General features: G+C 40.3%; 1 protein-coding gene across 2 annotated transcripts in view; it reads left to right on the forward strand.

The window, feature by feature from the left end:
• The window catches only part of RC3H1 (ring finger and CCCH-type domains 1), an 80683-nt gene that overhangs the window by 37515 nt on the left and 15901 nt on the right, over window positions 1-27267 (forward strand). For both annotated transcript variants that reach the window (XM_006153336.3, XM_014589684.2), the window contains exons 8-13: window positions 2883-2995; window positions 9726-10007; window positions 11831-12045; window positions 14175-14545; window positions 15713-15880; window positions 24465-24617. In XM_006153336.3, the coding sequence (XP_006153398.1) occupies window positions 2883-2995; window positions 9726-10007; window positions 11831-12045; window positions 14175-14545; window positions 15713-15880; window positions 24465-24617 (1302 nt within the window). The remainder of the gene's footprint in view (window positions 1-2882; window positions 2996-9725; window positions 10008-11830; window positions 12046-14174; window positions 14546-15712; window positions 15881-24464; window positions 24618-27267) is intronic.

Here is a 27267-nt window from a genome sequence, read left to right on the forward strand (position 1 = left end):
GGGGGGGGGGGCAGGGCAGAGGGTAGTTGGGGGCAGCAGTAGCTCTGAGTTAGAGGTTAAGTGGGTAGCACTGTGCAAGTGTCTTACAGGAGCTTGGGGCCTAAAGGGCCTAGTAGAGGGTCTGAGAAGACAGGGCCTTTCAAAGACAGAGCTGGAGAGACTGGTTCATGAAAGAAAATGTGGAATGGAAATGAGAGGAACTTAGGGGCTAGAAGTAAGGGTATCCCCTGAGGAAGAGTTAGTTGGGTTAATTGTGGCAAGGGTATTTATTTAGGTTGTAGGAAGTAGGGCTCACCAGCTTGGGAGGTTTCAAATAAGGTTGATATTAGGTCATCAGAAAAGCCATGAAATATTTTTCTATACAAAATTGCATTATGACTTTGCCGACAACCCAATAGAATGCTTCCTACTTAGAAGTGATGGTTTTAGGTGATTTCAAGATTATATCCAGGCTGGGAACCAGCAGTTAGCATAATGGCTATGTCGCTGGACTCCCATGTAGTCGACTGCGGTTCGCGTCCCGGACCCGGTGGCTTAAAACTCACGCCGGGCTCGTGTGCGTGCATGTCCAAGATCCCGAGAGGAGAATGGAGGAGAAGGGATTGTGGTGTGACCATCCCCCCTGGGAGGGGTGATTTCTCGCTTTCTGTCTCTATGTCTCTCTCTGTCTGTCTGGCGAGCGCACGCGCCCTATTGCGAAAACCTCTCCCCAAAAAAAGAAAAGATTATATCCAGGCTGTGGGCTTTCCTGAGTGCTGTGAAAGATTTTTAGCCTCAGTCAAGTAGACTTCATGCTCTTAAAACATCCTCAGTGATTCAGAGGCGCGCAGTAGACATTCAAGGATCAGGATTTGGTGATGCAGTGGGAAGGGACTAAGGGGCTTGTAGCATCATATAAGTTTATATTGCTTATTTGTTTTGACTCTGGTGATTAAGTTACGGGGTGAGGGAGGGCTGAAAACATGATTGAAGTTGTAACTTTAGGTTTATTTGGAAGGTAGAGTGGTGGTTCCATTGGTTTTGAAATACTGTACCATGTGTATTTTCTCTACCTCAACATAAAATTTCAGTAAATTCTTTAATTTTTGCTCACAAAGATAGCATGTTTGTTTTTTCTAATTGATCCCATGCCACACTTGCCATCTCTTGATATATTTTCTTACCTTTCTAGTCTGTGTTAACAACAGAAACAGTGCATCAGCCAGAGACCTGATGTTTTGGTTCTGAGGCTTGGTCCTATGTAAAAAAAAAGTCACGGTAATTTGAAATGTTTTAAAAAATAAATAAATAAAGTCTACCTCTTCCTTTTCGTTCCCCTTTCTGATGTAATAAAGATTGCTAGAAGAGTTTCCTATTTTATAGGCATTTTTCCTTCTTTTATTTATTTATTTTTTAAGTTTTTGTTTTATACTTGCCAGAGAGAGATGGAGACAGGGAAAGTAAGAAATCACCCCCCAGGGGGATGGCCACACCACAGTCTCTTCTCCATTCTCCTCTCAAGATTCTGGGCATACACACACATGCACCTGGTATGATTTTTCAAGCTGGCAGGTCCAGGACTTGAACCAAGATTGGCCATGTGGGAGTCCAGCACCTTAACCATCATGCCATCTGCTGGCCCCTCTTTTTTTTTTAAGAGACGGGGTCTTGCTATGTTGTAAAGAGGAAAAGTAAAATACAATAAAACTGTTATTAATTTACCTGGCTCAGGTAAAATTCAACAGATTATTATATAATAAAAATAATCAAACTTTAAAGTCTGTCATATAGTGATAAAAATGCACTTAAATCCATTCAATTTATTGTGTTTGATTAACTTCCACATTCATCCTGCCTTATCTCTGGGTTTTAAATAATGAGTTCTGTTTGTACCTTTGGAGATGTGTAAGTCCTTGATATGTTCTTCTGCAGGTCAAGAAGAATTCGTTAGAGAACTTTTTTTTATTTTTATTTTAAGAGAGGTTTTTGTTATAGGATGTTGCACTTGCCAGAGAGACAGCAAGAAATCACTCCCTCAGGGGGGATGGCCATGCCACACAGTACCTTCTCCAATTTCTTGGGATTTTGGGCACACACTCACACGCGCCCAGCATGAATTTCAAGCCATTGGATCCAGGACTCAAACCTGCTTGACTACGTGGGAGTCCAGCAATGTAACCATTATATTATCTGCTGGTCTCTGGTTACAGTTTTTTGCGGTTGTTTGTTTTGAGAGGTTTTTGCTATAGGGTGCCTGCACTCTCCAGAAAGACAGAGACAGACAGAGAGACAGAAAGCGAGAAATCATCCCCCAGGGGGGATGGCCATGCCGCAGCCCTTTCTCTTCCATTTTCCTCTCAGGATCTTGGGCATGCACGCATGCACGCCCGGCATGTGTTTAAGCCATCGGGTCTGGGATTCAAACCACAGTCGGCTACACAGGAGTCCAACGACATAGCCATTATGCCAACTGCTGGTCCCAATTACAGAATATTCTTTAAATCTAGGCTCATAAATTTTATGGTGTGATACAAATAATTATACATATATAGTCCTACTAAACTTTGTAAAAACCAACTATTAGAAAAGAGTCTATGCTATTGAAAATCTTGAACTCTACTTTGTTTTTCATTATGAAAGATCATAGAGCCCCTATGATATTTATATGAGAATTTATGTGATGCTACATATTTGAGAATTAATATCACCATATCAAAAAAAATCAGGACTACCTTCTTATTTATTTACAAATGAACTCTTTGATAACTTAAGATAGAATGAACTTTCTTGTGCTGAGTAGTCTAGATAAACATATGAAATAGTCTGAATTATTCACTTAATTATCAATATTTTTAAATGGCAACACAAAATTTACAGGGTTTTTTTGTTGCTTTTGTTTTTAGCCTCCACAGCATAGCAAATATAAAACATACATGTGTCGAGACATGAAGCAGAGAGGCGGATGTCCACGTGGGGCCAGCTGTACATTTGCACACTCCCAGGAGGAACTGGAAAAGTAAGTGTGAAGGTCATGAGACTCGGCCTTTGAAATAAGGCATAAGTAGTATATTTCGCTGACATTGAAAAATACAAAAGTGGGGCTGGCAGGTGGCGTGGTTAAGGGCCCTGGACTCCCACATAGCTGACCGCGCATTAAGTCCCAGATTTGCTTTCTCACTTTTCCTTTCTCTCTCTCTTCTTTCCCTCTCTGGTCAAACTAAAATAAATAAGTAAGTAAATGAAGTTAAATAAAATAATTCTTCCAAGAAAAAAAGAAAAATACAAAAGTATGATTGTATTCTCTTCAACTAATAAGAAAATTTTTAAATATAGAACATAATTTCTTTAGTTTTCATTATATCATGTCTACAGAGAGCAGACTTTTATTTTAAAGAATTATTTATTTAATTCCACTTGTTATCATTTTTTAATTTGACGAGGGGGGGAGAATGAGAAAACAAGCCGCCAGGTCCAGACTTGAACCACTGTGGGCCATGTAGGAATCCAGTGCTTTTAACCACTTCACCGCCAGCTGGCCCTAAGAGAAAACTTTCATAAGTAAAAGTGAGTTATGTTCACTACAGAAAACTAAAACTTTGGTATTTTTTAATCCATTTTCATTAATCATAATGTATGCACAGTGGGAAAATTTGTCTTTGGCTCAGTGCATAGTTTTGTTATTTTGTTTTTTAAAGAATTAGTTTATTTAGATTTATTTATTTATTCATTGATTCATACATATGGGAGAGAGAGAGCGCATGCAAGCGAGCATGCTTGTGAGAACCAGCAAGCCATCAGGTCTAGGACTCGAACTGCGGTCGGCCATGTGGGAGTCCAGCACCCTTAACTACCATGCCACCTGCCAGCCCTGTTTGTTTTTTAATTATTTAATTTAATTTATTTTAATTTGACTAGAGAGAGGGAGGAAAAGTGAGAAAGCAAGCCACAAGGTCCAGGACTTGAACTGTGGTCAGCCGTGTGGGAGGGTTTAGCACCTTAACCACCATGCCACCTACTCACCCTATTTTTTTGTTATGTTGTGTTTCATTTTTAAGAGAGATTTTCGCTATAAGGTGCGTGCACTCACCGAAGAGATAGAGCATGCTAAAGCAAGAAATCACTTTCCTAGAGAGAATGGCCATGCCACAATCCTTTCTCCTTTGTTCTCCTGGGATTTGGGGCATGTGCATGTATGTGCCCAGCTTTAGTTTCGGTCTTCTGGGTTTGGGACTTGAACCGTGGTTGGCCATGTGGGAGTATAACACCTTAACCACTAAACCACCTGCTGGCCCTTCATAGATTCTTTAAAATTTCAAGGATCGCATCATTCCAATAATGTTAAATTTTCACTATAGATCATACACTCTCTCGACAGGGAGAAAAAGTGAGAAATCACCCTCCCGGGGGGATGGCCATGCTGCAGTCCCTTCTTATTTATTTATTCATTGATTCATACATATGGGAGAGAGAGAGCGCATGCAAGCGAGCATGCTTGTGAGAACCAGCAAGCCATCAGGTCTAGGACTCGAACTGCGGTCGGCCATGTGGGAGTCCAGCACCCTTAACTACCATGCCACCTGCCAGCCCTGTTTGTTTTTTAATTATTTAATTTAATTTATTTTAATTTGACTAGAGAGAGGGAGGAAAAGTGAGAAAGCAAGCCACAAGGTCCAGGACTTGAACTGTGGTCAGCCGTGTGGGAGGGTTTAGCACCTTAACCACCATGCCACCTACTCACCCTATTTTTTTGTTATGTTGTGTTTCATTTTTAAGAGAGATTTTCGCTATAAGGTGCGTGCACTCACCGAAGAGATAGAGCATGCTAAAGCAAGAAATCACTTTCCTAGAGAGAATGGCCATGCCACAATCCTTTCTCCTTTGTTCTCCTGGGATTTGGGGCATGTGCATGTATGTGCCCAGCTTTAGTTTCGGTCTTCTGGGTTTGGGACTTGAACCGTGGTTGGCCATGTGGGAGTATAACACCTTAACCACTAAACCACCTGCTGGCCCTTCATAGATTCTTTAAAATTTCAAGGATCGCATCATTCCAATAATGTTAAATTTTCACTATAGATCATACACTCTCTCGACAGGGAGAAAAAGTGAGAAATCACCCTCCCGGGGGGATGGCCATGCTGCAGTCCCTTCTTCTCCATTCTCTTCTCACAATTTTAGGCATGGTACACGCACACACAAGTCCAAAAATTTTAAATAGAATTCAGTAACACATTTAAATGGGCACTGTCACTCAGTGCAAAGGTGGAGGTGCAATGTAATTAATCATACTTTAGAGAAGAAATGCCATGTGATCCAAAGATGGTACCTGAGATGCCAAAAGGCATTAGAATAAAATCCAGTGTCAGTCAGAGACCCAAATTCCTTAAGAAAATAGCAATATAATCAGTTTTTTCTTAACATGTTAGTAAAATATATCTTTAATTAAAAACCAGCATGAAGTATGATGCTTACTTAATAAAATATCCAGTACAAGGGCTGGTCCTGTAGCCTAGAGAGTGAGGGGGCCAAATTCCATATGGCTGATGCCTGTTTAAACTCTGGTCCCAGTGTATTGAAAAAGCCATTTTGGAGAATGTGTGTGCCTACCCAAAGTCCTGACAGGATGGAGAAATGGAGGAGTAGGGATTATGGTATGACCACACCCCATTAAGGAGTGTTTTCTCCTGTTCCTCTCCCTCTTTGTTTTTTCCTCCCTCTCTGGTGAGCACACATGCTCCTCTGGCTATTTAAGAAGAAAATTCAGAGGACTGGCAGGCAGCATGGTGATTAAGGGTGCTTGGCTCCCACATGGCCAACCATGGTTCAGCCTGGACCTGGTGGCTGCTTTTCTCGCTCCCTCCCCCAGTCCCTCTCTGGTCAAATTATAAGTAAGTAAGTAAAGTTAGAAAGTAATTCTAAAATAAAAAATGAAAAGAAAATTGAATACAGCCACATTAATGGCAAGAATAAGGCAAAATTTTCCACTAGTAAGACTATTATTTAGCATTCTGGAAGTAGTAGTTGTTACATGTACAAAAAAAAAAAAGAGAATAAAACAGCCATACAATTATTATGTGGAAAAACTCAGGGGAGAAGTATTAGAAACAAAGGATATGAAAGTTTAGTAAGGTGACAAAGTTTTTAAGTTGCAAAAATGAATTAAATGGGAGAGGACCAGCAGGTAGCGTAATGGCTGTGTTGCTGGACTCCCACGTAGTCGACCGCAGTTCAAGTCCCGGACCTGGTGGCTTAAACTCACTCCGGCGCATGTGCGTGTGTGCCCAAGATCCCAAGAGGAGACTGGAGGAGAAGGGATTGCGGTGTGGCCATCCCCCCCAGGGGATGATTTCTCTCTTTTTATCTCTCTGTCTTTCTGGCGAGTGCAGGCGCCCTATAGCAAAAACCTCTCAAAAAATAAATAAATAAATAAAAAGGAATTAAATGGGAAACAACCAATTTAAAACTAAGTTGAAATTAAAAATCCCTATCTCATTAACAAGACCAAAAAAAATAACTAGTAGATAATAAATTTGTAGGAAATAATACTGGAGCTATATGAATTGAATTAGTAAACTACCTAAGAACGTAAGAGAAAAACGGAATAAATGAAGAAACATTCTATGTTCTTGGATAAGACTTAATATTATAAAAGTTTTATTTCTTCTTAAACAGGCAATTATGTGAAACCTTGATTAAAATCTCAACATTATTGGTAAGGACCTGATAAAATCTTAAAAACACAGAGTCCTTTTTTATTTTAAAAGAATAAATATGTTCATCCAGGAAAATTCAGAAAACAAAGTCTGGTTATTTTTATTTTTTTTTCCTTTAAGAGAGATTTTTGTTATAGGATGTGTACACTAACCAGAGAGTCAGAAAGCAAGAAATCACCTGTCTGGTGAGATGGCCATACCACAATCCCTTCTCCACTCTCCTCTCAGAATCTTGGGCATGCGCACACAGGTGTCTAGTGTGAGTTTTTGTGTGTGTAGTTTTATTTGTTTTTTTGTTTTTGTTCTTTGAGAGGTTTTTTGCTATAGGGCGTGTGCACTCGCCAGACAGACAGAGAGAGACACAGAGACAGAAAGCGAGAAATCACCCCCCAGGGGGGATGGCCACGCCGCAATCCCTTCTCCTCCATTCTCCTCTCGGGATCCTGGGCACGCACGCACTCGGCGTGAGTTTTAAGCCACCAGGTCCAGGACACGAACCGCAGTCGACTACGTGGGAGTCCAGCGACATAGTCATTACGCTAACTGTTGGTTCCCTAGTGTGAGTTTTTAAGCTGCCGAATCTAGGACTCGAACCAGTGTTGACTACGTGGGAGTTCAGTGACTTAACCATTACTCCATCTGCTGGTCCCCTTGACTCAGTCTTTAATACCTGAATGAATCATAGATACTTTAGAGACTTGAATAATTAGTCAAAGAAACCATAGAGCACAGGTTGAGTACCCTTTGTCCAGAATGCTTGGGACTGGAAGTATTCAGATTTGCCTTAGTTTACATATACTTAATGAGATACCTTGGGATTGAGATACCTTGGGATGAGAAATTCATGAAATTCATTTATATTTTATGTATTCCTTGTACATGTTGCCTGAAGATAATTTAATGCAATAATTTTGTATTGCAGCGTTTTGAATGTGACCTGTCATATGAGGTCAGGTGTAGAATGTTCCATCTATGGCATCGTGTCAGCACTCTAAAAGTTTTAGATTGTGAAGCATTTCAATTGGATTCGAAATACTCAACCTGTACAGAGACTTTTTTGAGTTATTAAATAATGTTAAAGAAGGAAAAGGTTTTTGTTTTATCTTTAGGGTAGAAAGCATGTGTTCATATACCAGAATTACCTTCGACAGTTTCTCACCATTGATACATAAAGAAAAAAAAAATTAAAAGATACGGAACAAACACCACAATTTAAATTGATAGGGTGGGGTAACTTGGTTGTTAAGGGTCTGGACTCCCACATTGCCCACTGTGGCTTGAAAATTACACTAGGCACTTGCATATGTTGCCCAAAATCCCAGGAGAACTATGGAGGAGAAGGGATGGCAATGAGACCATACCCCCTGGGGGTAATTTCTCACTTTACCTTTTCACTTTCTCTGTCTTTCTGGCAAATATACATGCCCTGTAGCACATACCTCAAAAAAGAAAAAGAAAAAAGTACCTGAGAAATGACATGCAAAGGGCTGATACCCGTAACATAAGCTCCTACAAATCTTTAAAAAAAAAAAAAGAGTGGAACCAGTAGATTTACGGATCTTGAACATAGGCAATTCACAGAAAAAATAACCTTGGCCAATAAACATGAGAAACTATGTTCAAAATTGTTAAAAAAATTTTAATTAAAACTGTTTATACCCTGGGACCAGCAGTTAGCATAATGGCTATGTCGCTGGACTCCCATATAGTCGACTGCAGTTCGAGTCCTTGACCCAGTGGCTTAAACTCACGCCGGGCATGTGTGCATGCGTGCCCAACCAAGATCCCAAGAGGAGAATGGAGGAGAAGGGATTGCGGCATGGCCATTCCCCCCGGGGCGGTAATGTCTCACTTTCTATTTTTTCTGTCTTTCTGGCAAGCACACGCGCCCTATATCAAAAAAAACTCTCAAAACAAACAAACAAACAAAACAGTTTATACCCTTTTACCCTTTTTTGATGGTGTATTGAAAGACATTATGTTATTAGTAGGGCTTACAGTAGTTTTGGGGAGTAGTGTGGCATTAAAAATGTCTAATTTCTGGGACCAGCAGATGGCATAATGGTTATGTTGCTGGAGTCCCATGTAATTGATCATAGTTCAAGTCTCAGACCCGGCGTCTTAAAACTCATGCTGGGCACATGTGCGTGTGTGCCCAAAATCTTGAGAATGGAGAAGAGATTGTGGTGTAGCCAGCCACTTTGGGGAATAATTTCTTGCTTTCTGTCTGTCTGTCTCTGCCTCTCTAATGAGTACATGTTCCCTGTCGCAAAAAATCTGTTTTTCCTCCATTTTAAGAAATTACCCACCAACAGGTGGGTGATGGCCATGCCACAGTCCCTTATCCTCCATTCTCTCAGGATTTGGGGAACAAATACACATGTGTCCGGTATGATTTCTAAGCTGCCAGATCCAGGACTCGAACCATGGTTGACTATGTGGGAGTCCAGTCATGTACCATTATGCCATCTGCTGGTCCCTGTGCATTTCATAGTTGAGAGATAAAGATGCTGGAGTCAGAAACTATCTTATAAAGATTCTTCTACCTGGGACTGGCAGGTGGCATGGTGACTAAGGGTGTTGTACCTCCCACATGACTGACGGCAGTTCAAGTCCCGGACCTGGTGGCTTGCTTTCTCACTTTCCCTTTGTTTCACTCTCTTGTCTCTCTCTCTTCAAATTAAAAAATAAATAATAAATGAAATTAAATAAATAAATAATTCATTTTAAAAAGATTCTTCTACCTCTTCTAGTACATTTTACAAATAGAAATTTCAACGAAAGTAAAAATATGCTGTAATAAAATATTAATAGTATGATCTGTAATGTTACAAATACATATTATGAGCAGTTTTATACTTACTCTGTATTACTTGCTGCTTGAGGTTTTATAGAAAATATACTCACAGGGTATTTAAGTTATAGATAGAACTCATATTTTAGGGGAGAGAGAACTTCTAGAAAATGTTTTCATGTGCATTTTAGTTCTTGATTTTCCTTTTCTGACTTGTGATGTGTGCCTTTGCTTGTTATTAGATTTCGTAAAATGAACAAACGCCTGGTTCCCAGAAGACCCCTGAGTGCCTCTTTGGGTCAGCTTAATGAGGTGGGCCTGCCATCAGCAGCTATTCTTCCAGATGAAGGTGCAGTGGATCTGCCCAGCAGAAAACCCTCGGCTCTGCCAAACGGAATTGTATCAACAGGGAACACAGTAACACAGCTGATTCCACGAGGGACGGACCCCGGCTATGATTCTAGTCTGAAATCAGGAAAGATGGATCATATGAGCAGTAGTGCTCCTGGATCCCCTCCTGATCTGTATGTCATTTTTCCTAATTTTCATTTAAAGTTTTTTCTTTATAAATATAAGTAGAAGAGAGAAGGAATCATTGCCTTTTTTGTGATCAATTTTGCCAGGGGGTACATGTGTACATGAGAGAGAGAAAATTATGCACATTTGAGCACATGTCAGAAAGCACCCTCTCCAGGGCATAACACCACAGTCTCTTCCATTTCTCCCTCCTTTTGGGATTTTGAACACACATCCAGCAGTTTTTCTCAAGCTGCTGGGTCTGAGACTTGAACTGCCATTGGCCATGTGGGATACAGTCACCTTAACCACCAGGACATGGATTGACCATAGTAACTTTTTTTTTTTAATGGACTTTTTTTTTTTAAAGGTGTACACTGACCAAAAAGAATGAGATTTAAAGTGAAAAATTCCCTCCACGGGGTATGGCCACACCATAGTCTCGTTTCCATTCTGCTCCTGGGATTTCAGGCATGTGTGCACGCAAATGCACACACACATGCATCCAGCATGATTTTCAAGGTTCCAGATCCAGCACATAAACCACTATGCCACCTGCTGGCCCCTGTATGTTGCTTTTTGCTTATATTTCATGTACTGTTTTTTGGGTTTTTTTGTTTTTGTTTTTCTTTCTTTTTTTTTTTTTTTGGAGAGGTTTTCGCTATAGGGCGTGTGCGCTCGCCAGACAAAGAGAGAGAGACATAGAGACAGAAAGCGAGAAATCACCCCCCAGGGGGGGATGGTCACGCCGCAATCCCTTCTCCTCCATTCTCCTCTCAGGTTCTTGGGCACGCACGCACACGCGCCCAGTGTGAGTTCTAAACCACCAGGTCCGGGACGCAAACCATGGTCGACTCCGTGGGAGTCCAGCGACATAGCCATTACGCTAACTGCTGGTTCCCTGTTTTTCTTGTTTAAGGTTTTTGCCATGGAGTGTGTGCACTCTCTAGAAAGAGATGGTAAGAGGAAAAGTGAGAAATCCCTCCCTCCCAGTGAGGGATGACCACACTTCAATTTCTTCTCCATTCTCCTGGGGTTTTGGGCACACACATGGCCAGTGTGATTTTAAATCCATCAGTTCCAGGGCTTGAACTGTGGTCTACTGTGTGGGAGTCCAGCACCTTAACCACTGCTCTACTTGCTGGCCCCTGTACTCATTTTTTTTTTTTTTTTTTTTTTTTTTTTTTGGGGGTTTGCTATAGGGCGCATGCGCTCACCAGAAAAACAGAGACAGAAAGCGAGAAATCACCCCCCTAGGGGGATGTCCATGTCACAATCCCTTCTCCTCCGATTCTCCTCTTGGGATCTTGGGCACACACGTATATGCACCTGGCATGAGTTTAAGCCACCAAGTTTGGGACTCGAACTGTGCTTGGCTACATGGCAGTCCAGCGACATAGCCATTACGCCAACTGCTGGTCCCGCTAATAATTTTTTTTAAGAATTACTTATTTAATTTTATTTACTGTTAGTAGTATTTAATTTGCTATCGGACATATGTGCTAACCAGAGAGAGACAACCAGAAAGAAAGAATAAAAAGAAAAAGAAAGTTAGAAAGCAAGCCTCCATGTCCGGGACTCAAACCGTGGTCGGCCATGTGGTAGTCCAGCACTTTAACCACTACACCACCTGCTGATCCTACACTAGTGATTTTTAAGAAACAACATAGTTGAAGTAAGTTGCAAATAAAAATGTGCAGGTTTTATAGAAGGGATGACTACTAGAATAGGCTAGTTTTTCCAAATTGTAGAAATCTTGTTTACATGTAACAATTCATGTGCATTAGAAGTATTTTCACTAAACTTGCCCTGCTTTATCTTGTTCTCTTAGGCTGGAATCCGTCCCTAAGAGTATTTCTGCCTTACCTGTGAATCCACATCCTGTACCACCAAGGGGGCCAGCAGATCTGCCTCCCATGCCTGTCACCAAACCGCTTCAGATGGTACCACGAGGTTCTCAGTTATATCCAGCACAACAGGCAGATGTTTATTATCCAGATCCCCGGGGAGCTGCTCCAGCATTTGAACCAACACCTTATCAGCAGGGTAATGATCTTTCATTTATGTCACTCAGTTTTCTTAGGAGTTAACGAGAACTATACACGTAAGAATAATCATTTACACAGTTGTCTCCTTAAGATAGATAATAAACACATTCTTTAAGACTGGAAAAACAGATTTTATGATCAAGTAGTGTGAAATAAATAAAATAATATCAAACTGCCTTACCTACTATAAACAGTTGTATAATAAATGAATTCCTATTTTGGTGAAAGTAACAAGTCACCCAAGTAGATAGTGAAAATTTGCTGAGTAATAAGTATATATTCTCCTGGGAACCAGCAGTTAGTGTAATGGCTATGTCACTGGACTCCCACGTAGTCGACCGCGGTTCGTGTCCCGGACCCGGTGGCTTAAAACTCACGCCGGGCCTGTGTGCGTGCGTGCCCAAGATCCCAAGAGGAGAATTGAGGAGAAGGGATTGCGGCGTGGCCATCCCCTCTGGGGGGTGATTTCTCGCTTTCTGTCTCTATGTCTCTGTCTGTCTGGCGAGCGCACGCGCCCTACAATGAAAATCTCTCAAAAAAAAAAAGTATATATTCTCCTAACTAACATTTTCTTCAAGCATGAAAAAAGAATTAATATTACAGGGGTCTGAATTAAATGTAAATGGTACATTGTACTTCCTTTTAATTGTCAGTACTGTTTTTCTGGGCCCTGAAATAAATATGAAAAGAAATACAACATACATTCATGTAGAGAGTTTATAGTATAAAATCAGTAATATTGAGTCATCGGAAAAATTCTGACACATTTTTATATAGGAAAACAGAAAAATAAGTCATGACTTCAGATGACCCGATAAAGAATAAAAAAAACTGCAAGGGTACCTCAAAAAGTTCATTTAAAAAAGGAAATAAAATATGAGTGTATTTTCATGCAAAAAATTTTGAAATTCTTGCTCAATTTTTTTCTTGATAGGCATTTTATATGAACTCTTGTGTTTTTTGTTTGTTTGTTTTTGGAGAGGTTTTTGCTATAGGGCCTGTGCGCTCACCAGACAGACGGAGAGAGACAGACGGAAAGCAAGAAATCACCCCCTAGGAGGGATGGTCACGCCGCAGTTCCTTCTCCTCCATTCTCCTCTCAGGATCTTGGGCACTCACGCACACGCACCCGGCGTGAGTCTTAAGCCACCAGGTCCAGGACGCGAACCGCGGTCAACTACGTGGGAGTCCAACGACATAGCCATTACGCTAACTGCTGGTTCCCTGAACTCTTTGACAACCCCTTGTATATGTGTGAATAATATTCCTGTGTGTGTATTAAAAATTAAGTAATCATCCCAGGCACTCCTCTCAATAAACTTTCCTTTTTCTCTTGAGAAAAAAATTAATTAGTTGGGATGGTTAATATTAGCTAGGAAGAGGCCCAGCCACAGTAGCATAGGCGGTATAATGTCACTGTGCAATACTGGAGCCCCATAGGAGGCTTGGGTTTGGATTCTGGGTTGACCAGACATGCCCGTGCATCTATGATCCTGGATGGCTGGGAGATGGGGGAGGATGGCAACATGGCAAGACTCTATCAAGTGTATCCCTCCCTCCCTCTCAAGAAAGAAAGAAAATGAATTTTTAAAAATTTATTTTTTATTTATTTTTTTAGTTGCTAGATATGTGCTTGCTTGCTGGGGGTAGATGTGGGAAAGCATTCCCTACTGGAGTAGCCAATCCCTTCTCCCATTTCTTCATCCCATCAGGATTTTAGGGATGCACACACATGTCCCAACATATTTTTTAAGTTGTCATGATCAGAATTTGAACCCTGGTCAGCCATGTGGAATCTAGCTCCCTTAACTGCTGGCCTACAACACCAGCCCAGTATGTTGTTTATTAACTTTATTTATTTCTGCCAAGAGAGATAAAGACAGGCAACCCCAACAGGGACCTCACACTGTGATCCACACCCAACCTGCCAGGATCACAGGCTTGTGCGTGAACACTTGGCACCTACAGGGAGACCTCAGGTTGTGAGTCTAGCACCTTCCCCTGTGGGTTCAGCATCTTAGAGTATTGCATTACTGCTGTGTCACTGAAACTGGCCTGTTTGAATACTTGAAAAGGAAAAATAAATTAGTTCATCATTGCTTTTGGTTCCTCTTTTTTGTTGTACAGGTATGTACTATACAACTCCACAACAATGTGTCTCTCGCTTTGTCCGACCTCCACCATCTGCTCCTGAACCTGGTCCTCCCTATTTGGATCATTATTCACCCTACCTCCAAGACCGTGTAGTAAGCTCTCAGTATGGTGCACAGCCACAACAGTACCCACCTATGTACCCACCTCACTATGATGGCCGCCGAGTCTACCCTGCTCAGCCTTATGCGAGAGAGGAGATATTTCGAGAAAGCCCCATACCTATTGAGATTCCACCTGCAGCAGTACCATCCTATGTACCTGAATCCAGAGAAAGATACCAGCAAATGGAGGGTTATTACCCAGTGGCTCCTCATCCAACTCAAATCAGACCGTCATACCTCAGAGTATGTTGTCTTTTCTTTTATCATTACTATATAGACTTAATGTGATTATTTCTTCTAGTAATTCTCTTTTACCCTTCGATCAGTTATTTTTTATAAGAAAGCTTTTCTTTTTTTTTAGTCTTTTCATTATTTGGGTATGTTTTGTATTTTGTTTTTTGGTTTTGTTTTTGCCGTGGAGCAAGTGTACTCTCGGAAAGAGAGACAGAGAGGGAAAGTGAGAATCACTCCCTAGGAGAAATGGCCATACCACGATTCCTTCTCCATTTTTCTCTTGGGATTTTGGGCATGTATGCATGCATGCCTGGTATGATTTTTAAACCACTGGGTCTGGGAATCCAACCACAAAGAGCTGTGTGAGAATCTAGTGCCTTAACAACCATACCACCTGCTGGCCCCTGGATAGGTTACTTTTTAAAAATTATTATGGGGGCCATCAGGTGGTGCAATGGTCAAGGTGCTATATTCCCACGTGGCCAACCATGGTTTGAGTCCCAGACCTGGTGACTTGCTTTCTCATTTTCCTTTCCTCTCTCTCTCTCTCTCTGATCAAATTAATAACAGAAGCAACAACAAAATAAATTATTCTTTTCTTTAAAAAAACACTATTAAAGAGGGCAAACTCTTGTACCCTCCAGTAACCATTCTTAGATTCTGAACTTCAGAATCTAAAACTTTTTTTTTCCTTAATAGCAATTTTTGCTGTAGGGCATGTACACTCACCAGAGAGACAGAAAGTGAGACATCATCCCCCGAGGTGATGGCCATGCCTCAGTCCCTTCTTCTCCAGTCTCCTCTCAGGATTATAGGCACACATGGATATGCACCTGGCATGAATTTGAAGTTACTGGATCTGGGACTCAAAATACATTCGACTCTGTGGGAGTCCAGCAATATAACCGTTATGCTATCTGCTGGTCCCATATACTTTTTAAATATCTATTTGGAAATTACAGTCTCTGACTGAGAAAAAGTCATCTAAATTTAGTTCTTTGGGACATCTTGAGTGTTTGAGGGGGTTTTATTTGTTTTGTTTTCCCTTGTATTATTGAGTTTTAGTATTTCTAATTTTAAGATGGGTGTGCAAGCTGCTTATTTAAAGCATATGCTAAATGAATCAATGTGCTTCAAATATTTCTTTTCCATTTAACTAATCTTTCCATTTTCAAGGAGCCTCCTTATAACCGGCTTCCTCCTCCTCCCCAGCCCCATCCTAGTCTAGATGAGCTACATCGCCGACGAAAGGAAATAATGGCCCAACTAGAGGAAAGAAAGGTTATCTCTCCACCTCCTTTTGCACCTTCACCAACCTTGCCTCCTACCTTTCATCAAGAGGAAGTAAGCACCTCATTTTTAGTCTGGATTGTCATTTTTTCTCTTACCAATGTTTATATTCTGTTTAAGTAATATTTGCCTTGTCCATGGTTATATTTTCCTCTGTTTCCTTCTAAAAAGTTTATTTTATTTCATATTTAGATCTATAATTCATTTTTTACTTGATTTTTATATATATTGTGTTAGGAATCAAGGTTCATATTTTTCCCCATAAGGCATCTCATTGTCCTAGCAGCACTAAATGAAAAAAAAAAAATTATTTATTTATTTATTATTTATTTTTTTTTTTGCACGAAACACTGGTTAGCATACACTAACCAGAGAGAGAAAGGGAAACTGAGAAAGCATCCCTACATGGGATATAGTTCACCACAATCCTTTCTCCTCCATTTCTCCCTCATTTGGGGTTTTGGGCTTGCATGCATATGCCCCAGGAGTGTATTTCAGGCCACCAAGTCCCAGACTTGAACTGTGCAGTTGGCCACGTAGGATCTAGCCAGCTTAAGCACCACTGCTTTACCTGCCATCACCTTTATCGTGACCAGGTAACCATATATATTTCTGGACTCTCTGTTCTTGTTTTGGTTTTGGCTAGAGGGAATGTGCACTCAACTGATGAGAATAGGGAAGGGTGAGAAAGCACTCTCATGTGGCAGATGGTCATGCCAGACCATCTCTCCCTCCTTTGTGGGTTTTGGGTGTGTGCATACACATTCCCTGGAGTCTGGGATTTGAACTGTACAGTCGGACATGTGTGATCCAGCCTACTGAACCAGTATACGTTAAGGATGGCCCTGTTCTTGGATTCTTACTCTGTTCCATTGACTTTTTTTTTTTTTTTTTTTTGGAGAGATTTTCACTGTAGGGTGCGTGCGCTTGCCAGACAGACAGAGACATAGAGACAGAAAGCAAGAAATCACCCCCCAGGGGGGATGGTCACGCCGCAATCCCTTCTCCTCCACTCTCCTCTCGGGATCTTGGGCACGCACGCACACGCGCCCGGCGTGAGTTTTAAGCCACCGGGTCCGGGACACGAACCGCGGTCGACTACGTGGGAGTCCAGCGACATAGCCACTACGCTAACTGCTGGTTCCCCCATTGACCTATTTTTATACTTGTGCCAATACCACATTTTCTTAGTGTGGTTTTGTATTAAATTGGTCTTGTATGTTTTCTGGTTTTCCTCAAGAATCAGTGTGTTGATTTCTATCAGAGAGAGAAAGGGAAAAGGAAAATAAACCCTCCTGTGGAATGTGGTCACATCCCAACCTCTTCTCTGTTTCTGTATCCCATCAGGATTTGGGTATACATGCATGTACACCAGTCATGTTTTTCAAGCCTCCAAGCTAGGATTCACATTGTAATCAGCCAAGTAGGATATGGCTCCTTTAACCACTAGACTATGAAGGCAGCTCCTGTTTTCTTATTTTGTCACACTCCAGTGTATTGTTGAATAGAACAGTAGAACAACCCCAATTTTTGTTAAGTTACATTGATTCTCTGGATCTGTACTATCCGGTTTGGTAGCCAATTACCTCACATGGCTAGTGAGTGTGAAATATGGCTAGTCTGAAGTCAGATCTGCCATAAGCATAAAAATATATGCTGGATGCAAAGATGTAGTACCAGGCCCACCAATGGGGTGGTTTTTGAGGCAGCTGAGTCCCACATGGCTGACTTTGCAATTCAAATCCAAGAACTGGCAGCTTGAACAAACAATATGACGGCACATGTGTGCATGCTCAGAATCCTGAGAGAAGAGTGTAGCAGGAGAGATTGTGTGTGGCCATCTCCCCGGTTGAGAGGGAGGGGAGCGGGGAGATGGGGAGGATTTTCACTTGTCTTCTCTCTTTCTCTCTGTGTGTGTCTCAAGTACATGTACCCTCTAGCCAAACTAAGAAAACAAGATGTAGTACTAAAAAAGTAAAATATTTTATTTATATATCATTAAAAGTAATAACTATTTCTTTTCTTTTTCAATCTGGGTACTAGAAAATTTGGCATTACATATGTGGGTTGCATTATATTTCCATTGGACCTTGTTAGCTTAGAGCAATATCCAAAGAAGTGACATCTTTTTAATATTGAGTCACCATGAACATGATATATACCTATTTATTTGGAGCATCTTCATAAATATTTACAAATAATTGAAAAATTTATAAATAAATTTACATTTCACTTTTGTGTATCTTTGAATTTTTTCCTAGAAAATGGATGTTTTTTGAAATTATTTTTAGTGAAATCCTTCTTGATATTTTGTTTTCTGCTTGTTTTAATATAGAGAAATTAAGTAGGTTTTTGCTCATTTACTCTTCTATTCAGCAGGCTTGTTAAATTTTATTATTAATTCTAGTATGTGTCAGTGGATGCTTTTGGATTTTTTGTGTACAAAATCATGTTCTCTGTGAATAATTTTTTTTTCCTTTAATATTTTTTAAAAATTTGCTAGAGGGCATGTGCACTCTCTAGAGAGAGAAACAGAAAGGGAAAGTAGGAAAGCAGCCCCTTATGGGGAATAGTCATGCCATAATCCCTTCTCTATTTCCATTTTCCAAATTTGGGGTATGCACACATGTTTTTCAAACTGCTGGGGCCAGAACTTAAGGGATCCACCGTATCGCAGGCTTGTTCCCTTTGGTCTTTGTCTTATGTTTTCATTTGAGAGAGAGAGTATGTGTGTTCATTGACAAGGGGTGCTTATGTACACCAGAGAGAGAGACAGGGAGAGGGAGAAAATAACCCTCCTGTGGGACGTGGTTATACCACAACCTCTTCTCTGTTTCTACATCCCTTCGGGATTTGGGTACACATGCCTACACATTGTGCATGTTTTTCAAGTCTCCAAGCTGGGATTCATACTGTAATCAGCCACATAAGATATGACTCCTTTAGGGACCAGCAGCTGGCATAATGGTTATGTCTCTGGACTCCCATGTAGTCCACCGTGGTTCAAGTCCTGGACCCGGTGGCTTAAACTCACGCTGGACGCATGTACGTGTGTGCCCAAGATCCTGAAAGGAGAATGGAGAAGGGATTGCAGTGTGGCCATCCCCCCAGGGGGTGATTTCTCGCTTTTTGTCTTTCTGGCGAGCGCACATGCACTGTAGCAAAAACCTCTCCAAAAAAATTTTTTAAAAAAATGGGGATATGGCTCCTTTAACAACTAGACTACAAAGGCAGCTTCATTTTTCTTATTTTGTTACATGCCAGTGTATTGTTGAATACAAGTGGTGGTAGCAGGTACTCTCAACACTTTTCTAGTCTTTGAGTAGGTGGAATTTTTATTTGCTGTAGGGTTTTTGTTAGATAATATTTGTCAGATTAATGAAGCTTTGCAACCAGCAGTTAGCGTAATGGCTATGTCGCTGGACTCCCATGTAGTCCACCGTGGTTCAAGTCCTGGACCCGGTGGCTTAAACTCACGCCGGGCGCATGTGCGTGCGTGCCCAGGATCCTGAGAGGAGAAGGGATTGCAGCGTGGCTATCCCCCCTGGGGAGTGATTTCTTGCTTTCTCTGTCTCTCTCTGTCTTTCTGGGGAGCGTACGCGCCCTATAGCACAAAAAAAAAAAAAACTCTCAAAAAAAAAAAGATTAATGAAGCTTCCATCTATTCTTAGCTTCAGTTTGTTTGTTTTTTATTTTGAGAGATTTTCGCTATAGGTTGCGTGCGCTCACCAGACAGACAGAGAGAGACATAGAGACAGAAAGCGAGAAATCACCCCCCAGGGGGGATGGTCATGCCGCAATCCCTTCTCCATTTCGGGATCTCGAGCACGCACGCACACGCGCCCGGCGTTGAGTTTTAAGCCACCGGGTCCGGGACGCGAACCGCGGTCGACTACGTGGGAGTCCAGCGACATGGCCATTACGTTAACTGCTGGTTCCCCAGATTATTTTTTTTAATAGGTGAAGCATGTCAAAGATTTGTTTAACTTAATAATGAGGAAACTAGCAGGATAGTAAAATTCGTTTAAATAATAGGAAGGATGGGCAAATATAGGTAATGAAAGAATAAAGAGCTCTGAAATAAAGTTGTTCTAAAAAGCAAGCTGGTTAGGACCAGTTGTGTGGCCTGGTGATTAAGGGACCCAAATTCCACATAGTCAACTGCATGGTTTTAGATCCCGGCTCCAGCAGCTTGAAAAACATGCCAGACACGTGTGTGCATGGCCAAAATGCCAACAGAGTGGAGAAATGGAGGAGAAAGGATTGATTGCTGTGTGACCATGTCCATTTGGTGGGTGCATTCTCCTCCCTGTTTCTCTCTCTCCTATGAGCACATATGTCCTCTGGCAAATTAAAAAACATGTATACACACACATACATACACATACACTGCAGGGTAATTCAGTAATTTAGGGAGATATCTTTGTATGTCTATAAGACTGCTAATTTATTATCATGAATGGGGACCAGCAGTTAGCGTAATGGCTATGTTGCTAGACTCCCATGTAGTCGACTATGGTTTGAGTCCCGGACCCGGTGGTTTAAACTCACACTGGGCACATGTGCGTGCGTGCCCAAGATCCTGAGAGGAGAATGGAGGAGAAGGGATTACAGCATGGCCATCCCCCTGGGGGCTTGATTTCTTGCTTTCTGTTTCTCTGTCTCTCCCTGTCTTTCTGGCGAGCACACGTACCCTATAGTAAAAACCTCTCCAAAGGAAAAAAAAAAACACATTATTATCATGAATGATTGTCTTATTTTTAATGTCTATAGGATCCATTGTAATGTTCATTTTTCCATTTCTTTTTTTGTTCTGTTTTGTTTTTGTCAGTCTTGCTAGGGATTTATAAATTTCGTGTTTTCAAAAAGCCAACTTTTGGGGCCAGCAGGTGGTGTGGTAGTTAAGGACACGAGACTCCTACATGGCTGACTGTGATTCGAGTCTCAGACCTGGTGGCTTCCTTTCTCACTTTCTCTCTCTCACTCTGGTCAAGTTTAAATAAATAAGTAAAGTTAAATAAAATAATTATTTTAATAAAATAATAATTTAGTAATTCTTTTTTTTTTTAAGCCAAGTTTTCACATTGTTCTTCTTAGTTTATGTACTGCCTTCATTCGTAGGGCGTATAATAAAAAGTCAAATAAGTTTGTTCAGCAGAGTTGCAGTTGATACTATGTTAGGAACATGCCTTTCATTCTTTATGTGTAGAATTATGATTCTAAATCATAGTTAACTGATAAATTATGAATAATAAGTAAGGAAAGAGAAAGTATATCACACATAGTTAAGAGCAACCAATTGGATGCATGAAAATGATCTATTTGCAGAAGTTATGCCATATTATTTTTATAAATAATATGAAAAGCAATTTGACATTGTGAAAAGTGAGCTGATTTTGGAATCAAACATATTTAACTTTTCAAGGCTCAGCCTCTTCACTCACTGTGCAATCGTTTGTAAGTACGTATTCTTCCTGAACTGTGTAGCTGGTTTCCCCAGTTGTAAATCAAGGATAATAAAGTCTCTCATAATGGTGTAGTACAAATTCAATGAGACATAAGTCATCTGGCACATAGTAGGCATTGCATTAGATAACAACTTCACATTTATTATTATTATTTTATTTCTAATAAAAATCGTTAGTGCCTGGCTTTTAAGGAACTTAATCTAGAAATATTTTAGCTACTGTAATAATGTACAGAGCTATCATTTAAACCTCAGTTCTGATTATAAACAATGAACTTAGAGTTGAACTAAATTTATATTTATAAAAACCCATGATATAGAGAAAGAAACCTTTCCAAAATTCTTTTTTTCTATAACCACTGTCAGCTTATTATATATTTTAACTGTTGGTATATATTTAACTTTTTTCTGTGCATGAACTAACTTTTTTTTCCCCAGAGATTTTTGCCTTAGGGTACATGTGGTTGCTGGAGAGAGAGAGAGAGACAGTGAGAGGGAAAGTGAACATCACTCCCCACAGGGGATGGCCACACTGCAATTCCTTCTCCATTCTCCTCCTGGGATCTGGCACGCACACAGTGTGCCCAGTATGAGTTTCAAGCCACCAGATTTAGGACATGAACTGTGGTTGGCCATATAGGTGTCCAGAAACTTAACCAGTACACCATCTGCTGGCCTCTGAATTAACTTTTTGAGAGATTTTTTGCTATAGGGTGCGTGCACTCGACAGACAGAGACATAGGGACAGAAAGCGAGAAATCACCCCCCAGGGGGGGTGGTCACGCCGCAATCCCTTCTCCTCCATTCTCCTCTTGGGATCTTGGGCACACACGCACACGCGCCCGGCGTGAGTTTTAAGCCACCGGGTCCAGGACGCGAAGCGCGGTTGACTACGTGGGAGTCCAGCGACATAGTCATTACACTAACTGCTGGTTCCCTCTGAATTAACATTTTTAATAGGATCATTTATTAATGCATCTTGAGCATTTTTCTGTCAGACTTTTGGTTTGTTTTTCATTTTTACTTAATTATCCTGGATGTCTTTCTGTGTCAGCATATAAATTAATCTTACTTTTAATGGTGGTATAGTACAGTATGGTGGTGGGGAGGGGAGGACAGTCTTCTTTGTGTTTTTGCTATAGCATATGCGCAGAGGCATGAAAAATCACACCCTGGGGGATGGCCATGCCACAATCCCTTCTCTTCCATTCTTCCCTCCAGATTTTGGGCACATGTGCCTGGCATAATTTTTCAGCTGCCAGGTCTGGGATTCAAACCATGACAGGCCATGTGGGAGTCCAGTGCCTTAACCACCATGCCATCTGCTGGCCCGGAAATAAGTCATGGGGTTATTTTTGTTTTTACTTTTTGTTATTCTACTCTTGGGATTTGGGGCATGCACATACATGCACCTGGTGTGAGTTTTAAGCCTCTAGGTCTGGGACTTAAACCATCATCAGCCATGTGGGAGTCCAATACCGTAACCACTACACTACCTGCTAGCCCAGTAGGTCATGTTTTAAAAGCTTAACTGTTCTTCATGAAGTCCGTAAGGAGATGATAAATAAAAAAGAGGTGAAATTTTAAAAATAGTGGTGATAGACCAGCCAGTGGCAAGGTGGTTAAGTTAACTGGATCCCATGTGGCTGATTGCACGATTCAAGTCCCATTCCTGGTGGCCTGAAAAACATGTTGGACATGTATGCATGTGTGCCTAAAATTCTGAAAGGCAGGACATAGAGGAGAAGGAATTACATTCTTTATATGGGGTGCTTTTTCACTAATCTTCACTCCCTGCTTCCCAAGACCCTTGCCCTCTGGGAAAAATTCGAAAATAATAATGGTATAACAAGGAAAAAAAGAAACAGTAATGAATAGTAGAAACAGAAGTTGCTGTTGAAAATGGGGTGAGCAGCAGACCTTCTGTCAGTACAGAAGGCCAGTAAATGATGACTCAACATCTTCAGTATATAGGAGGAGGCATATACTAGTATAACCGTGGTCAGTTCACCTGTTTTGTCGGTCATGGACTTGAAGAGCTAATGAGAAAAATAGTATACATAAAAGCACTTTAAAAATGTAAAACATAAGTATGAACATTGCTGTTTTAGTAAAAATATATTAGCCTTAGAATAGCTATTTTATTACTATGTAATTACAGAACTTGAGAAAATAAAAATTAGGTATCTTATTTTTTTTTAGGTTTTTGCCATAGTGTGTAGGTGCTTGCTGGAGACAGAGAGAAAGTGAGAAATCTCCCCCCAGGGGGATGGCCATGCTGCAATCCCGTCGTCTCCATTTTCCTTCTCAGATTTTGGGTATGCATGTACACGTCCTCAGTGTGATTTTCAAGCTGCCAGGTCCAGCATGCAAACCATGGTGGGCCATGTGGAAGTCCAGCGCCTTTACCACTTTGCCATGTGTTGGCCCTAGTATCTTATCCTTTTCACCTCATTAAATCTACCTGAGGACCAGAATTTATTCTAGATATGAATTACTGCTATTTGTGAAAAGACATTTCAGTAAATAGTTGTTACATCATCACGCACCATATGGAGCATTTCAGGTAATTAGTTTTTAGTGTTCTTGTTTACTGGGGAAAAAAATGAGAAGAGTCTTGCCAAACTATGACGTGATACATATTTTGTTTATGCATTGAATTCATCCAGTGAAGAAAGGTTGAGCAAATCACTTCTAAATTCTTAACTTGAGGGCCAGCCAATGGCATAGTGGTTAAGATGGTTGATTCCTCCATAACCCACTGTGTGCTTGCTTAAAATCCCAAGTGAAGAATGAAAGATTGGGATGTGGCCATCCTCCTTGGGAATAGTTTCTCACTTTCTCTTTCTCTCTCTCTCTCCCCCTGGGGAGTGACATGCCCTATAGCAAAATTTAAAAAATCTTGGCTTGATTCCTTGAAAGATATTAAAATACTTCATTTTGACTGTCTGCTAACAAAATATGAAGGCTAAGCATCATTCTTTACTTATTTTATATTTTTGTGATCTCCAAAAAAAATTTTCTATCATGACACTTAAAAATCAAAGCACCATCATTTTGTTGCTTCAGCATGATGTTAAAGAAATTTCCTACTTCCTCTGTCTTGTTATTCATGGACCCATTTTCTGTCTTATTTCTTTCTTTTTTTTTTTTTTTTCCTTCTCCCTCTAGTTTTTGGATGAAGACTTGAAGGTAGCTGGGAAATACAAAGGAAATGATTATAGCCAATACTCTCCCTGGTCATGTGATACCATCGGCTCCTACATTGGAACCAAAGATGCAAAACCCAAAGATGTTGTGGCAGCAGGGAGTGTGGAAATGATGGTAGGTGTGAGAGCTAAGCCAAAATAATGCAAATCAAGATAAACCAGATGTGTTTTCCTTTATAGTTTAGGCACAAATAATTTAGTTTTGCTTGAGTTTCAGATCACATTCTGTACTCTGCAGTGATATGTAAAGTACTATAGTTTTTGTATGTCACTCCAGTATAAATATACATTTTTTAAGAGGTTAACTTCATTTAACTTTATTTTATTAACTTATTTATTTTATATTTGTTTATTTTTCATTTGACTAGAGAAGGACAGAGTGAGAGATGGGAGAGAGGGAGGGAGGGAAAGTGAGAAAGCAAGCCGTCAGGTCCAGGATTCCAACCATGGTCAGCCCTGTGGAAATGCAGTGTGGTAGGTGTGAGAGCTAAGCCAAAATAATGCAAATCAAGATAAACCAGATGTGTTTTCCTTTATAGTTTAGGCACAAATAATTTAGTTTTGCTTGAGTTTCAGATCACATTCTGTACTCTGCAGTGATATGTAAAGTACTATAGTTTTTGTATGTCACTCCAGTATAAATATACATTTTTTAAGAGGTTAACTTCATTTAACTTTATTTTATTAACTTATTTATTTTATATTTGTTTATTTTTCATTTGACTAGAGAAGGACAGAGTGAGAGATGGGAGAGAGGGAGGGAGGGAAAGTGAGAAAGCAAGCCGTCAGGTCCAGGATTCCAACCATGGTCAGCCCTGTGGAAATGCAGTGCCCTTAACCACCATGCCGCCTGCCGGCCCCTAAATAAAGATATTTTAACATTTTTCTAGACAAGAGCATTTGTTTTAATTCTGTGGCAATTTCTGCAAAATTATTTAGAGTTCAAAGTATTTTATGTCATTATTCAAGAGCTTGGATCTTTCACCAACGCTCTTTTACAGCTCTGAAGTTTAAACAAAAAAGTTGAATCAGTGAACAAAAGAAGTGTTTAAGTCAGAATTGTAGCTGCTTAGCTTCAAATGAGCTATGAAAATACTGAAATTTATTAACTCAGGTTATTTTGTTTTTCAATGAAGAATTAAGACCATTGTTCCTAAAAACCAAGTTTAACATAAATCAATATTTATCTTAACTTTCTTTTTTAATGAAATAAAATTGTCCAGAAATAATTAAATCCCTTCCTAATCTTATTTTTCTCCTTCTCTCCTTCTCATTCAGTCACATCTATCCTGAATTTAGTTTTTATCATTTTCATGGATAATTCTATACTAGTTCTAACCAATGTTGTTTTGTATGCTTTTATTGTCCTTTTATAAATTATATGATTCAACTTGTATTTTCACTCAGCGTTGTTTTTGAGATGTATTCCTGTTTTTATGTATAGCTCGGATTCATTCATTTTAAGTGCCTTTATCGGATCTTGTATGATAGCTAATATACGAATACATATATTTAAATAAATATGCAGTATATAACTTTATTAGAGTATTCATTTTCATATTGATAGGCATTTAGGCTATTTTTGATCTTTTGCTGTTATGTGTAGTATAACAGTGAACATTGTTCTGTATGTTTCCTTGTGTACATTAAAGTTATACTTAGAAATGGTATGCCTTGAAACTATGGATTGAAAGTGTACTTCGACTATTTATTTTTAACTTGACTGCCCTTATCAATGCTAACAAAGATTCTGTAGTATTTACATAGGTAGGTTTCTATAGATAAATAATTGCCCTGCTGGTTAGAGAAGACCAGTCAATAGTTGGTCATTGAAGGGAAGACTTGGATGCTGATACCACTGTAAATGACCAAAGTTGTATCTATTAGCATAAATAGGATTACATACCAACCAAAAGAGAGGAGAGTTCACTAGAGGAGAGAAGAGGAAAAAAAAAAAAGAGCCTTTACTTTTGTTGGGCCTTCTACTTTCTTTGGTAGGATTCGGGAAAGTCTTTCACTGGAATGAGATGAGGAAATGAAGTTGGGCAGGAATCCTTGCTTTGTACTTGACTTTCAAAAAGGATTTTTAAAGTAACACTAAGTATCAGCAAAATAAAACTAGATAAAATCTCCCAGTAGATAAAAGACATTTAACTCACTTTATCCCAGATGTCGTAAGATTTTTGGGGGGCAGCAGGTGGCATAGAGGTTGGGATGGTGGACTCCCATGTGGCTGACTGCAATTCAAATCCCAGACCTAACCACTTGAAACTCATGCTGGGTGCGTGTGTGTGTGCCCAAATCCTGAGAAGAGAATGGAGACGGGATTGTGGCGTGGCTATCCTCCTGGGGAGTGATTTCTCACTTTTTGTCTCTGTCTCTCTAGTGAGAGCATGCACTCTATAGTAAAAAATCTCTTTAAAAAAGGGGGGGGGGCAGCAGTTGGCATAATGGCTGTCGCTGAACTCTGATGTAGTTGACTGCGGTTCAAGTCGCAGACCTGGTGGCTTAAACTCACACTGGGCACATGTGCGTGGGTGCTCAAGATCCCGAGAGGAGAAGGTATTGCAGCATGGCCATCCCCCCAGGGGGTGATTACTCGCTTTCTGTCTCTCGTGTCTGGCTGGCGCATGCACCCTATAGCAAAGTCTCTCAAAAAAAAAAAAAATTATTATTTATATATATAAAAACTCCCCCCCCCCAAAAAATGTATGTGTGTAAGTTATGTAAAACACATAGTGGTAGATATACATGTGCGTGTGTGT

The sequence above is a fragment of the Tupaia chinensis genome, unplaced genomic scaffold, assembly GCF_000334495.1.
Source record: "Tupaia chinensis unplaced genomic scaffold, TupChi_1.0 Scaffold000369_1, whole genome shotgun sequence".
Classification (NCBI taxonomy): Eukaryota; Metazoa; Chordata; class Mammalia; order Scandentia; family Tupaiidae; genus Tupaia; species Tupaia belangeri.